This window comes from Ammospiza nelsoni, chromosome 2 (genome assembly GCF_027579445.1).
Source record: "Ammospiza nelsoni isolate bAmmNel1 chromosome 2, bAmmNel1.pri, whole genome shotgun sequence".
Taxonomy (NCBI): Eukaryota; Metazoa; Chordata; class Aves; order Passeriformes; family Passerellidae; genus Ammospiza; species Ammospiza nelsoni.
In genome coordinates, this window is record NC_080634.1 from 58,005,326 (window position 1) to 58,021,151 (window position 15,826).

The 15,826-nt window shown below is 36.1% G+C and overlaps 1 protein-coding gene across 3 annotated transcripts in view; it reads left to right on the top strand.

Moving 5' to 3' along the window:
* ZC3H13 (zinc finger CCCH-type containing 13) overlaps positions 1 to 15,826 on the top strand; it is a 45,084-nt gene that overhangs the window by 4,456 nt on the left and 24,802 nt on the right. For 2 of the 3 annotated variants that reach the window (XM_059493435.1, XM_059493437.1), the window contains exons 2-6: positions 1,593 to 1,718; positions 2,156 to 2,265; positions 7,436 to 7,547; positions 13,712 to 13,820; positions 15,457 to 15,596. In XM_059493435.1, coding sequence (XP_059349418.1) covers positions 1,602 to 1,718; positions 2,156 to 2,265; positions 7,436 to 7,547; positions 13,712 to 13,820; positions 15,457 to 15,596 — 588 coding nt within the window. In that variant the 5' untranslated portion in view covers positions 1,593 to 1,601. The remainder of the gene's footprint in view (positions 1 to 1,592; positions 1,719 to 2,155; positions 2,266 to 7,435; positions 7,548 to 13,711; positions 13,821 to 15,456; positions 15,597 to 15,826) is intronic. The other variant, XM_059493436.1, reaches the window with a different exon arrangement.

Genomic DNA, 15,826 nt, shown 5'->3' on the forward strand with positions numbered 1-15,826 from the left:
TGCTTCCACTAATTGATGTTAACCATTGTTTTTAATGTTTGGTATACACCGTATGGTTAACTTCTACCCTCCCTGAACATCTTGGTTAATGTCTTGATTATCTGAACCTTTTTTGTGAGATAAAATTCTTCAGATAATCAGAGGCTTGGAGAAGGAGTCAGTAGAGCAGAGGTCTACTGAGAAATCTCAAATAGACAGTGTAAGCTTTCTTTCTTCCATTGTTTATAAAGGAGCTAAAGTGCTTCAAGAGCTTCAACACAGCATTCTGCTTGTAGAAAATGCACAGGTGTCAGACTCCTAGGGAAATCTTGTCATGGCAATAACTGTAGGGTTCAGATAATGAAGTGTCCACGTTTTGACACGATAATATTTTGTTTCTCTGAAATATAACCTTACTGTATGGAAACTGTGGGAACATACTGCTGATCAGATGGTGAAAATGTGTATTAATCCTCTCTGGTGGATGCTAGTTTAAATGTGTATTACTCTGGCTGTATGGATGCAGTTTGTCATTCGTAACCTGTTTGTGTATGAGGTAGTTGGTGTGTGTGCGTGTGTTCTAGATGTGGTGATGCGTGCAGCGCCTCGAAGCAGAAGGGTAGGAGAGTAGTGTTTGGCTAATAATGAGGGTGATGGCACATTGCAGCACAACAAAGAGGTGTGCTTTTGAACGGTATATAAATTGATGAGTACCTGGCAGATGTTCCTAAATTGATTTTATTTTTGTTTTCATCAAGTAAGAATGTAAAGAATAGAGATTAGTTTTTGAGGCCCTTTTTGTACAATCTGTCTGTAGTGCTAAAAATATATATTCCTTTTCTTTAAATATGGTTGGGGTTTTTTTCCCTATAACTCCTTCCTTTCTCAGGTAAGATAAATTGTGGCTTCTTGTTTATCAAAGTTATGTTGTATTTACTTTAAAATCTGTTTTTTTTTAATGAGGAGGAGCTACTTTTTGAGCAGATTAAGAAGTGCATCATCATTATGGAGTTGTCTTTTTGTTTTTTTCCTAAACTCATGTAATTCCAAATAGTTGTAGAAATCAGACTGACAACAAACACAGGCTGTGGATGATAGCAAGATGGCTTTCAGCAGGTTGTTATACACAACAAGGGGGGAAAAAAATAAAGCTCTCATTTTTCAAAATTTGTTTCAAAACTGGGAGGTGTTTTTAGTGGTTGAAATTGGTTTCTGAGAGGTTGGTGAAATAATATTAAAGGTTCTATTCACTTTAAGTCACTTGAGTTCGTGCACCAAAAATACACAATGAAAGAAAGCATCTGTCCTGTGTGGTGTTTGCTGCCTAAATGAATAACATGTCATATGATCTTTCCCAAGGGGAAGCTGAAGAATCCAAAGCAGGTCATGAAATGAAATGAAAAATTGTCATAACTGGTGTTCAGCTGACTAGTTCAAGTCAGAAACATTCCGTGTTATTAGATACATTTCACTCATTTATGACTTCTTTTTCTTTCTTCATCACCTCTGCAGCAACTCTTGCAACGTATTTCATACTATTTTATTAATGTAAGTTCAGTGTCAAAGCCCCAAACTGAAGGATTTTACAGTTTTGCTTTTTTTTTTGGTTGAAGTAGTACAAAATGTCAAAAATTAGAAGGAAGGTCACAGTGGAAAATACCAAGACCATATCCGATAGCACATCCCGAAGACCCAGTGTGTTTGAAAGGCTTGGACCCAGCACTGGAAGTACTGCAGAGGTGAGTTGTAAAAGTGTTCTTCTTTTCCTCCCCACCCCAGCATCTTCTTTTCCAGGATTTATATGGTGGGAAAGAGTAGCTCACAAGCAGCAAATACTCAGATGTTACTGAGGTTAAGTAAAGGTGAAAAGAACTCCTTAACATATGGTTGTTGAACATGCCAATACAAGAATTTTCAAATAGCGTGTGTTGTGCCAGCTTCTGGATGGAGCAGTAGTACTGTGCATATTAATAGTGTTTCCACCAACCTAAATTTTTCTCTGCCAGACCTGATGCTCTTTGTTGATTATTTTTAAAAAATCAATTATATTACTGATGGGCAGAAATTACAGCTAAATGGGACTTAATGTGGAGTCATTTGTTTGTTCTGCCACACTCACACCAATGGTATTTCCAGAAAGGAGTGTGAAATTCACCCAGTAATGTCTGTCTCTTAGACACAGTGCCGTAACTGGCTGAAGACTGGCAACTGCCTCTATGGGAACACATGTAGATTCGTACATGGCCCTTCACCACGAGGTAAAGGCTATAGCAGCAGTTATAGAAGGTAAATCAAGAACTCACTTTGAATTCTTCACATGCTGTAGGAAAATAGCTTTTGCAACTCTGTCTTTTGTTTTGTTGGTCTTTTTTTTTTTTAAGTGAAATGCTGTGGTGTGCCTAATTGTGTGTTATATCAATAACCAATTGCCTTATGAAGCTGCTTAAAACAATTATTTTGGCAATGTGCAGGATTTTTGTGTGTATACAGCTTTAAAAAATGAATAGTCAACTGGATGCAAATTAACTATATATTACTTGAAATGGGAAGTTCAGGTACCTTAGTACTTTTTTGTTTTGGCATAGTGTCACTGCAGCTTTCTGGTATACTTTTCTGTCCTGTACTAAAATGCTGGTTTGCAATTACTTACAGCAGTGCTTACACTCACAGCCCTCCTGCCTTTGCTATGTTACATGATGAATGTCTGTTGTTTCTCTCATGTTGTGAGAAGACACTTCTCTTCAATACATGGCTTTGTGATTGTACCTATCAGATATTGGAAAATGTCCTGTAGGGGGAGATCAAAAAAGTTACCTAATTTTTCAAAAAAGAGTATTTTTTGTTACATGTCTCTTCATATGTTTCTAAAATTTAATTGTTTTTTCAACTGTCCTTTGTGTGGCGTAACACCTAACTTAACTGAAGCCAAGTATGGCAGCAAGGTTGTAGTGTTCTTTCTATAAAGGACAAAAAGATGATTTTAGCATAGTATCTCTTTCTGTGAAGGCGTCACAATTTACAAACAGCTGTCCTTTATAATGCCAATATTACCTGTAGATTATGGATGGGCACACTGAAGCATTCAAGAGTAAAGCAACAAAAGGAAGGTTGGCCTGATGTTAGGGTTCTGTCTTTGGTTCTTTTTCCTATTCATGTGGCTTGCTCTTAGGATGATCTTGACTTTGCTTGTTTGATCTTCCATTGCTTCCTAGGTGCTAGCAGCTGGGATACAAAATGCATAATACTGAGTTTAATGTTTCTTTTGGTGTGTAAAAAATTTTACTGTGTTCTGTGCTGAATGTTCCAAATGAATAAAGTAAGCGATTTGCTGGTAGGGATTAAATTTTAAAACAGTTAAAATGTCACTTTCTCCTTGCTTTTAGTGTTTGGAACACTCAGTGTGTAGTTCTGCTTGGTCATTTGAAGAAAAGTGACATTTCTTTTAATGATTAAAGCTGTGTTTCTGCTTCACTGTCACCAGTGACATTTAAGAAAAACGTTGATTTCCTTCTTCTTATTGCTAACTTTTTTACTAGGACTATTTGAAAAGTCAAAGGACAAACCTTCCTGCTTATTTGCTTGGCACATTCAGCATTTAATAAAGATGTTCTTAAAAGTAAAAAGGGGGAGGAAGCCCCCCCCCCCAACCAGACAAATGAAAGAGTTGTGCCTGTCTTCAAAAGTTTCCACTAATAGTTCTTGGCCAGGCATAGAAAAAGCTGGTACATAATATATACATAATAAAATGGTGGCATTTTCATGCCATTTAACATTAGAGAGATTTTCACAAATGTTATCCAGGCATTTCAAATGCAATTTTATTGGCTTCAGGCAAGCCAAACTAATGCTGCTTCTGCATCAGTTCAGTTAAAGCAATATTCTTGTTCAAGTATCTGGGATAGCAAAGTGGCAGTGTGTCTGCCTGTGTTCAGTCAGTCTGCCAGGGAGCTCTTGTCTGCTTTGCAATGAGTTGGGTGGGACAGAGCATCTCTTGCTGCCTTTCTGTCTTCATACCTTCTGCCTCAAGTTCCATACCTGCCTGCAGTCAGTCCTTTTGCTAATGGTTTTATCTGACCATAATGCCTCCCATAGTTCAAAACATGGGAGGAAAACTTGATTCTGAAGTATGATAAAGATTGATTTTAGCGCTAATGCTGCCTTTCACAGCATGAATTTTAATCTTGCTATAAAAATAAATCCTAACGTGTTTTTACATGAAGCATACCTGATGATAGTATTGAGAATTCAGTATTAGACCTGCCAGTCTTCCCAACATCAGAATTTAGGTGAAGCTAAGAGCTGTGTGTAAACATGCTGTCCCATGAGGAATTTTGCTCTTTCTGCACTTGTAGATTGTTGGTTAGTTGCTTGGCAACTTCCTGGCTGGCTCCTTTATACGATTGTTGGGATCTATGCCATTGCTGGGCTCTTTTCTTAGTCTGACTGATCCTCTTTATTTGGGATCATCACACTGCTTTTAAAAACCAAACCAAACCATCAGTCATACTAGGAAAGAATGTATGGATTTTGAAAGTTTCAAATATGGGAAACTGGAAACAGAGCGGTGTTTCTTGAGCAGTCATAACGTGTATATAATACACAAATATTGGTCATCTGCCTCTATGCACAAGTGTGCTCTCACACAGGCATACAGAAATATCTTCAGGTAGGTGTGTTGCAAGGTCTGCCTGTTGCTGGGTACCTGTTCCTGACACTGTAAGAAGTACAGGAGCAAATCAAGTCACTGTTACAAATGTGCATTTCCTAAATGCTGTTGAACATGGAGAACTGAACTGTTGCAGGAAGTAATGCTGTTTGAAATCACTTAACTGCCTTAGAACTTGAAACGAGGAAATTCTTCATTTCAGGCCTTATGTAAAAGATAGGCCCAGCTCAAAATATTAGAAAGAAATTGCATAATGCCTTTTGTGTGAAAGGTTCTGTTTTCAGTTTTTCTGCAACTGAAAGTTGCAGTCTCGCTACATTGTCTTAAGCTGCAGAGATAATTTGTCATGAACTGTTGAAGCTCAACAGTGAGCAGGACCTGGAATAACCAAAGATCCCTTTTGGAGGGAGCTGGGGGAAAGTTATGTAGAATTGAAGCTGTGGCACACATAAAAGAAAATCAGCTAGTAGACCAGCTTGTTTTTCTGTGCATTCAGCCAAAGCATCTGAAAACAGTCATGGCTTCATGAGTAATTATTTCTTAAAGTTTGACTAATTGTCAGTCTTATTTAATTAGAGTTTTTGGAGGGTTATGATGTCTTTGGGGAAGGAGAGATAGGGTGATTACCATGACTTTCTGGTGTTCTCCTAAAGCTGAAAAAAGCTTACCCAGTGACAGCAAAACCAAACAAAAAATTGTCCAGCAAACCCCAGCCCTGAATGTGTACCTTTTAACTTTGTGGGTTTTTTTCATAGCTTTTATAATATTTAAGTAGATTTGAATAATGCTTTAGCACAATACTTTTTTTTCGGCATGGGAGGGAACAAAAATTTTTTTAATTGGCGGTAAAATTGGATACTTTGTATCCAAGTGGTTTGGATACTTTGTTTTGTACCCCAGCTTGTAACTTTAAATAAAAGTATTAAAATGTCAGATGTGACTCTCTAAGGTACATGAGCTGCACTCAGTGCGTGTTCTCTTGCTTTCTCCTTCAGCTAAGGGGATTTTTTCCTGAAGGTATTCCTCTTGAGGAACAATATTACAAATACATTATTGATAATCGTTCTGCTCCTTAGCTTAATTTTCAGTTTCACTAATCCAAATCCTTTGCATTTGTGGCTTAAATATTATTAAAAATTAAGGTGTTGAATTACACTTTAATGCTGAAAGACAGTTTATTTGTTGAGATAGCTGATGGTTGGAATGCTTCGGAGAGTTTTGGTAATGCAAATGATTACCTTTTTAATATGGAGGAAGGGGAAAAATACTTTGAATCATAACCTTTACTAAATCCAGACACTTTAAGGATCATATAGTCATGCATGCAAAGAAAATAACTTATTTATATTTGTATGCTGGTTATTATTTGATCCTTGGTGATGAAAAAAAGCAGAGCTCTACTCTTCTGTACATTTCCTCTGATCTAGATTGCCCTGTACTTACAATTTCATGGAGAATCAAATGCTATAAAAAATTAGAGCAGTCATTGATCTTTGTCTCTGTAGATCCTCGTACATTTAACCCCGTGATGCAGTTTAAAGAATTAAATCTAGGAAACAGTGCAGAGGAGGAAATGGAAAAAAATTACTTTTTCAAATATGTGCAGATTGAAAATGAAATGATATTAAATTTTTGTATGCCTTGACTGTGAAACAGCCATCACAGAAGTACAAAACTCAGTATCAAGACAAATGTATATGAAGAGAAGATTTGTTTTCTTGAACTGAAAGGTATTCTGAAACAGTCCCTACATTTCCTTAGCTTAGGAATTTGTTTGAATCACAGAATGGTTTGGGTTGGAAGGGACCTTAAAGATCATCTGATTCCAACCCCCCTGCCGTGGGCAGGGACACCTTCCATTCCACCAGGCTGCTCAGAGCCCCATCCAGCCTGGCCTGGAGCACTGCCAGGGATGGGGCATGCACAGCTTCTCTGGGCAACCTGTGCCAGTGCCTCAGCAATGCAATGGTTGTTCTCTTCTAACACGTAAGGGGTGAATGAGCTCATGAATCCATACTAAAATTACAGTAGTGTAGGATGTTCCTCCTCCCACATCACAGTAATATCTTTTACAGAAACTATATCGTAAAGGTTCATGACTAGCAGAGTTCATCCAGTATTTTGTAATTAAATAATGAAATAGTTGTTAGTGCAAGATGGAAAATGGAAGAGGCCTCCAGGAGTTCATTTCTGGTTCATGGTCCTGCAGCAATGTTTTCCTGTTTAGCAGCCTCACCTAGACCATGGGAGGATGGTGCTTAGGTTATCTCTGCTTGCAGACTTCATCCACATTCAGAGTTGTGCTTCTCTGTGACTTTCATTGCTAGTCTATAGTAGTTTGATTCTGCATTAATTGTGATTTTACATGTATGTAATATATAGAGAGACATATTTATGTAATTTATATAAAAGTTGTTACAGCTTAGATTAAGGAGAAGGCTAAATCTTCAAGTATTTGGTAAGAGTGATTGTGAAGCACATCTGCATGATGGTCAGAAAAGGGTTATTCTGGATGGGAAGCTGATCTAGAGTAGTAACTGAGTAATGCCATATATACATAAAAATAATTTTTCTTCTTAGAGTCAAGTCTTCCTTGACTTTCTGAAAGGAAAGTTTTTATGATGCTTAAGCCCTTTAGAATGGAATATTTTCTTACTCATCAACCTTGCCTCTGGGTGGGAGGTTTAGATTTTGCTGGATATACTAATAAAATACTAATTAAAAGACAGATAATACTCCTTTAAAAATAGTCCCATAGAACTGGTTATATTATATTTCTGTATTATACAGGTCACCAGAAAGACCCACTGGAGATCTTCGGGAAAGAATGAAGAACAAACGTCAAGATGTTGAGGCAGAGCCACAGAAACGAAGTACAGAGGAATCATCCTCTCCTGTTAGGGTAAGAGTGGAGTTTGCAGAACTCCAGAATCCCTCAGTAACAATTGGGCAGTGTGTCCTAGAAACCTTATTGTTGTGACTTGTAATATTGAAAATGTTTTAAGGAACTGATCATTTTGTACATAGCATATCACATTTTTTGTTATGAAGTGTCTTAACAATTGTACTGTTTTGCAATTTTGTAGTGCTTCTGGTCTTTTGGTTCCCAAAGATTTATAAACCCCACAGACATAAAATGTGTTATAAATACTGATAAACAGGTATTTAATAACAGTGCAGACTCTTTGATTATTACCAAGAAAGTATACTAACCATTGTTTCAGTTGTCCACTATTTCCCCCCAAACACTTACTCATGCATCCTGATCTAAGTTGTTCACGCCAAATTTGCCTTTGATGATTAACCATGCAGTTACGATTGGGCTGGTTCATTTTCCCTTCCCCCTCACACACTCATCAGTCACCCCAACTGCTTAATTAATGAATTTTGCAAAAAATTCATTATTGTTCTTATTTTGTAAGCATCTTTCTGCAACCCTGTGGCCCTCAAATATCAAAATTTAATTATTTTCAAATTGCGTTACCTGTTTCTGATGTTACAGACAAATAGGGTTAGAGTTCGTAGTGTGACCCTGTACCTATGAAGCAGTAGCACCACTGTGTTCCTGCACCATGTTTAACATCGTCTTCATATGAATAATTTTTAAAAGGTTTTATTTGTAAAAATTAAGTTTTGCTTCTGCAGGTACTGACAATGTTCTATCATTTCCTCTTGATCTGTTCCTACTTGTTGTGTGAAATAAATCTTTTTATGTCAGCTGTAAATAAATCAGCAGCAGCTGCTATCATTAAATTTAACTGAATGGCTTACCTTCCAATCATGTTTTCAGTTGCTGTTAATTTTTGTAAACTCTCAATCTTTTTACTGAAATGTGTTTATTTTATTTTCTAATAGTTTGAATAAACTGTTCAGTTATTGAGTACATGGTTGGTGGGAAAATTTTTTTTCCAACCGTCATTAAAAATTCGCTGTAACTTCTGTCCTGGTGCAACTCTAATTTTGATGTAATTCTTACTTTTGATTAGTTAACCTTGCTTTTTATAGTGTACTCTTAATGTAATAATAAAATACTCTTAAACAACTAAAACCCAAGTGAAAGTGAACTGGAAGCAAGAATCTAAAGGAATTGGAGAATTAGTGTTAATGAATCAAAGAACTATTTATAGATTAAGCACACAGCAGATTAAAAAATACTCTGCTTCAATCTCATAAAATGGAAGATTGAGGAAACAGCTGACCTTTTGTTTTAGTTCCATGGAGGCAACTCTCAAAATACAGGATATCAAAGAAAATATTCTGGAACAAATAGATGAAGAGGGACAGTCGTCAAGAGTTGCTTTGCAAAGAACCAGGATATCTAAAAGGACAGAAGACTCAAGTGGCTGAACTGCTGAGAGAAATCTTGCTCCATCGGTACAGCTGCTGTTACGGTGGAGATCTAATATGTTATGTTTGCATACTTTATTAAAGCTTTTGGGGTAACAGCAGAGCTTGATAAGAAAACTTTGAAATAATGAAAAGTAGCTTGTCCCATAAGAAGTTTCATAATTTTGGTTAAAAATAAAAAAGACCAATCAGAAACATTTCTGCAGATGAAATCTGTGCTTCACCAGACTACTAGACTGAAACTTCGATGGAGAGTAGTGGTTAAGAGAGAACTGCCTCTCATAGGTCAGACCTGTTTTGAAACGAGACTTCTGAGGCATATGTATAGATAGTCAAAGAATAGAAGGTATAGTATTCTAGGTTTAGAAGCCAGCTAAGGGGAAAATTTTAGATTATTTGAAATTGAATTACACAGAATTCTATTGTAATTCATTTAAAGAACTATAATTTTAAAGAATGTAGAAAAGATTTGGACATTCCAAATGTCAGACTTTGCAGAAGATTTGAAAACAGTACTTGGGATTACTGAAGTCTGAGGAATGCCATGGGGGTTGGGAAAGATAGTTTTTGGCAGTACAATGGCAGTTGAAACTTGGTGTTGGCAAGTGCAAGGTCATGCACAATGAAGAAAGTATTTAAAACAAAAAATGAATGAATTTTTTAAAAGTAACTGAAACCACTCAATAGAAAAATAAGTTATTGTGGACAGCTCAATGAAACCATGTGTTCCAATTGAAGTCACAGTTGTAGAAGCAAACATTCAGGTATATTAAAATGGAATAGAAAATGATCGATAATATGCTGTAGAAATTCATGGTCCAGTTTTATTTGAAATGCTGTTTGGTTGTCATCACCTGTGTGCAAGAAAATACCGTCAAAGGTCTTCCTGAAGTGGGCAAAGAGGTGAAAAATAAACTGGAGAGAAGAAAGGACATGGAATGAATGCATATAATGTATGTTTGAGAGAATGTGAGTTAGATGCGTCATATTCGTACTTTAACCCAGTAGAAAGGGTGGCAAATTTGAAAATGACAAGGGGAAATGCTGTTTATGTTATATATAATAATTCTGCCTGGCTGTCAGAAGATAGGCATGCAAAGCTGAATAGGTTCCACCAGAATCTAAGACAGTATAACTAGGATAAAATCTTTTCAGAAGAGATTTTTTTATTCTTTGGAGGCATAACTAGTACTATCTATATGTATTTAGGAAGAAACTTCCTATATTGGCAGTTTATACACTATATCCCTTTTTATTTCTTCATGCTTTGTATTATTATTTGCAGAGACGATATGCTGTGTTATGTGGACACCTACATTAAACTCAGTTGTTTTTGTGTTTCTTGGATTTGTGTTTGGAATTACTTCAGCACTGTATGTTAGTGTATGAATCATTATACAAATAATTAGATGAGGTTCCTGCTGTTACTTCTTCAGTTGAAAATTTTTATTTTAAATTATGAGAAGACAGTTATGTTGGTGTGTATGAAGTCTTACCTAAAGTCTAAACGTGGAAGGTGTGTGTGATTTGGGAGAAACAGTGGGAGGAGCTTAATGTACATTTAGGAAGGTTTTTGTAAGGAATGTGTATCACTTGTTTCGTATCTGTGGATTTTATCACTGTAGCTTTTATTTCCACGGGAAATAGGACTCAGCATTGTCTTCCATCTCTGAAATGGGAACAAATACCACTTAATGTCAGGGGAACTTCAGATTCATTTACGTATGTGTTTCTGTAGCATGGTAGTAGTTTACACTATAAAGATATACCTGGAGCAAAGTAGTACTGTAGTACTAGCTTGCCCAGAAGGTTGTAGCTGTAATACATGTAGCTTACTGTAGATTTAAAGGAATCTGTGCTTTGGAATGACTTTATTTTGCTGCTGCATGTACGTGTGCAATCTGATAAGGTTGAAACTGAGATTTCTGCAATGCAAGAATTGTAGGTTGTATCAGTTTTCTGTTCTTACCATCGGTGTTGGCAAAGTAACACTTCTTGGCTAGAAGCATGTTTTACAGATTGGATGAGTCCTTTTGTACTTGGCCAGGCTTTTGTGGCAGTAGTGGGAAATTTATTCAAGTAGACATCAAGTCTTGTGCGGTAGAGGGCTGATCACATGGGACATAGAACTTTAACTTGAATAGACATTAAATAAAATCTCACAGAAATCAGCCATAATGTCATGAGTTTTTCCTTTTCTTGTATGGCATCTCTCCTAAACATCAACGTATGAAACTGTAAACATCTATCCAACACCTGCTATGTTTAGCTGTGAGCATATACCTAAAAACAGCATAGACAAAGTCTACTAAATCATTTCCTCTTAAGACAAGCTACATTGTTTTTTAATAAATAAATATATAATTCTGTAAGTATAGTGGTTCTTGTCTAGTAAATGGCATTTTTTCAGAGTCTTCAGAGAAGTTGTTAACAAGAGTGAATATACAGCATCTTCAGGTACCAGTGACAGTCATGCTATTGGCCTTTAGGAACTTACTTTATTCTTGGCTTGTTAGGGGAGGGACAAAAAAGATCTCTAAGTATATGAAGGAAATATTTAATTCCCATAGTATGAGGGAATCAAATGTGTTACAAGTGTAACAAGTAAAAGGAATATGTTGAAGACTTTTCAGTGAGAAAAATTAGGTATGTGTTCTAAACCATCATAACTTAAATTCTTGATTAGCATGCCCCAGGAAAAATATACTCAATTTCTAAACTGATATTTATTTTTCAAGGTGCAATGCTGTCAAAATCTTTTTTCTTGACAACTAAGCAACATTAATGTGAAATGCTTCCCCCTATATTCAGTATTTCAGTTTGATAGCTGGTTTTGGTCTCAGTTCTTCTGTAGAAATACGATTGTGCCACTACTGAATCTTTCCACTGAAAGGATAAAATACAGGCTCTTGCAAGATGCTTGTATTGGCTTGTAAGTCTGAGGAGGTAGGCATGATACATACAGGTTGTGTAGTATTTTTAACATGGGTCATTAAACAGGACTTGAAGCACTGACTTGCTGCACTTTCTTTGATGACAAGGTATTTGATGAATTTTCTTTGGGAGATTTTTTTAAATTGGCGTAGAGAGGTTGTCCTACTGTTCATGTTTCAGTTTGCTTGTAAGAGGTAGTGTTGAATTAATAGAAGCTAGGATTCATATTTAAGAAATTAGGGTTTTGTTTATGTTATAGGGCATAGTTGAAGTATGTAGAAGTATACAGCCCAATAGAACGGCTGTGGCCTTCATGGACGGTGGGCTAGAAAAATAAGAACAGTCTTACAAAAGAAAAGAATGGTTGCAGAGAAGACTTCTTATGCTTACATATTTTTAGATCTCATCAGAGTAATTTTCTTTTAAAGTAATTTTCTTTGGGGCATAGTAGAATTCTGGCCCAAAGACTGAATGTCTTTAGTACATGTTGAGACAATAGCTTAGTAGATATAGACTTGTCTGCAATTGCTGTCAGAAACCAGCATGACTCAGTAAGTTATGACCTTCTGCATAATTTTAGAGATTTACATTATTTAATTAGAGATAAGTTTTTAACATTGTTACTGAATAAAAAGGAATAGTTGAATTTTACTCATTTTTGAGTGACTGACTGACTGCAATTTTATTTTGTTTCCTCAGTGTATTTCTAAGGTGATGTTAAGGTTTTAAATTAAATCAAGATTTAAGTACCAATAAGGAATAGCTAGTGAAATTCTCAAGCATCTCCTTTTCTTGATGTTTCTCCCACATACCAACATGAAAGAATCCTCAGAAAAACAAGAGGGCACTATGTGAGCTGAGAACAACAGGACTGTGGGACAGATTTTGCTGTTCTGGTTTCCTATTTATTAAATTAACCTGAGATGCTTTAAGCTTGAATTTTCTTCTTTTGCTAGTAGTGAAGAAACTTTTTCCTGTGTTCGACTTGAGTCCAAGTGCATCCCACAGAGAATGTTGCTTCAGCAGATGCAGAGGTGCAGCTATGTAGCTGTACTGGAATTTAGCAGGGGCACAAGAGCATCACAGCATCAGTTGACTTGAAATTGTCTTTTTTCTTGTACAGATAGTCTCTGGCTTTCTTAGGTGTTCACAGGACATGGGAAATGGGTGCTACTGCATTAGTTAGACTTCTCTTGGAGACAGTGAAAGTCAAACACAAAGCTGTCAGTGGAACTTCATTTGATTGTGTTGCTTTAGAATTTTTCCCCTTCTGCCAGCCAAGGGTGTCTGGGTTTATTTATTATCTCCTCCCCTTCCATATTCTTTATCCTCTGAAGAGTTAAATGGTTCCACTTCTGAGGCTCATCTGCCTTGAATGTAAATATTCTTATTTACGGCTGAGGATTCTTGCTCAGGCTGTTAAAAATATACTCTTAAAATGTTCATTAAACTTCTGGTCTTTAGAACTTAATCTCTTATTTTGGTGCCTATTTCTCTGATATGTGCTTGACTCTTGCTCTGCCTTTAAGCCTTCTTATTTTATGAATCCTTTCTTCTCTTTTCCTTATCTGCTATTTGCATTCTGATTATATGAAATTGCATTAGAACATGTAGCCTGTGGAGTCTCTGCTTGTTTAGGAGAGTATTTGTTCAACAGGCTAAAGGGAAAAATGCTTTTTGTGGTATGAAAAAAAAGCCCAAAATACCATGTAAAATACACCTACTTCTTCAGGCTTCTTTTGAAATAAAGTTGTTTACTCTAATGCAGCATTTTTCCCTTTATAGAAAGAGTCCTCACGAGGAAGACATAGAGAAAAGGAGGATATCAAAATTACAAAGGAGCGAACACCAGAAAGCGAAGAGGAAAATGGGGATTGGGAAACAAACAGAGAAGGTATGTATTGAACTGACAGTCCCCTGATGCCTCAGAGAACTGTGAGATTTCTGGGCTGTCTGTCAAGTGGAATGCTTCAAGATTTGGTTTCTAAGCAGAATACTTTGATGCAGTAACTGGTAATTTTTTTTTTTTTTGAGGAGAACTAACAAGTTACCTGAGTTGGACTGCTACAGTGGTTCAGTGGTTAACCAACTAGCTTTAAAAACAGGCTTTTTTTGGTGTAGTCTACTCCATGGTTAATCTTTCACATTAAGGTCACTAGATAAATCCAAGTAGCATCTAAAGTAATTTTGGAACCTGTTAGTCTGAGAAGAAGGTGGAACTCCTTTGAATTCAAAAGTCAGCCATTTTTGTTGCATAATTTTTAATGGTGTAAGCTGTCATTAACGAGGTCTCCATTAGAATAACAACAGTTGAAGGTGGACATCAGTGAAATATTTATGTTTTAAAAATACTTGAAGAATGCTAAGTGTCTTGCATTACCTTTGTAGTCATTTCTGTATGAGTTGCTGGATGGGAGTTTTTGAATTTGGAGGACTTTTAGTACTTACTGAAAGTTTCATTGTTGCTGTGGGCACTTTTTTTCTCTCCTAAGTTTCACTTCTGTTAGAGTCCAGGTTGACCTGATAGTGATGTTACAGGAACTTCTACTGAGCTGTGGTGTTTCTGTAGTTTTCTGACAATCTGTGTTGCAGAAGTAGTTACAACGTTGCAAGAAAAAAATGGGAATTCTGATCCCATCGGAGAGAATTCACATATAATGAATATATTTGCAATGAATTTCACCTTTTATGTAGTTCCTGTATGTAGGAAGGGAGTGAAAGCTAATAACTTTTTAATGAAGTCGTCTTTTCTCTGACAGATATTTTCCCAAAATGCTTTTTGGATATTAGACTTAAATATCCATAAACAAAATTAATATAACAGAGTGAATAAATTCAATTTTCAGTAAGATTTCAGTTGCCAGGTTGGAAGCTTAAGATATTACCTGTCCATGACTTAGTGAAAAAGTGTGAGAAATAACATTTCTTCTACTGTGAAAACCAAACAGTGGTAGTGTTGTAAAACCAGATGTAAACTCCTGAAGTGTATGTTCATCCAATGAAAGGGTTAATACATAACTCCTCTCTTATTTTAAAATCAGTGTTTACATGTAATTAATTAAGTATCTCAATTGTTTTGTAAGACACTGTATTAACTAAACTCCTCCAGTATCATGCATCATTATATGAATCCGTTTCATGTGAGTTCCCCAGTTATGTAGTGCTCTACATATTTTCACTCCCTGAGAAGACAAACAGTTTTAATTTTCTTGTTATTTAAATATAAAGTGGTTTACTTTGTTTCCCTTGCTTCCTCGGATGAATGTCCATGAAAGAAGTTGAGGTGTTCTTTTTAATGAAGTTTAAGAGTTGAACTTCAGGTTGTATGGAACTAACTGGAATTACTTCAGGATTGTACACAGAATTGGAGAAGAAATTTGGCATGAATGCCAAATTTCCTTGGTCAATTCATGCACTGCTTAAAAGTCATGGTGTAATATTTATGGTTGGCATCTAGTATGCTAAATGTTATTGTATTTTTCATAAAAAATTGTCTACTAATCAATTTATTTTTTTTTCTTCAAATAAAGACTCTGATAATGGAGATGTTAATTATGATTATGACCATGAGCTGTCTTTGGAAATGAAGCGCCAAAAGATTCAGAGAGAACTCATGAAATTGGAACAGGAAAACATGGAGAAACGAGAGGAAATAGTAATTAAAAAAGAGGTTTGTATTATGTAAATGTGAAATAAAAACAAATCATCAGCCACTTCATAGGCTTGTAATTGTTTCCCAGAAGACTTAGTTTTTGAGCTACAAATGCACAGTTGTGTTACATCATAGTAAATAACTGGCACCTATATAATTAGTATGTGACTTGAGTACTTGAAGTGAGTATCTGATCAGTCATCCAGCACAGTAACCAAGTTTTCTCCTTTGTGAAGTCAGCTATTAAA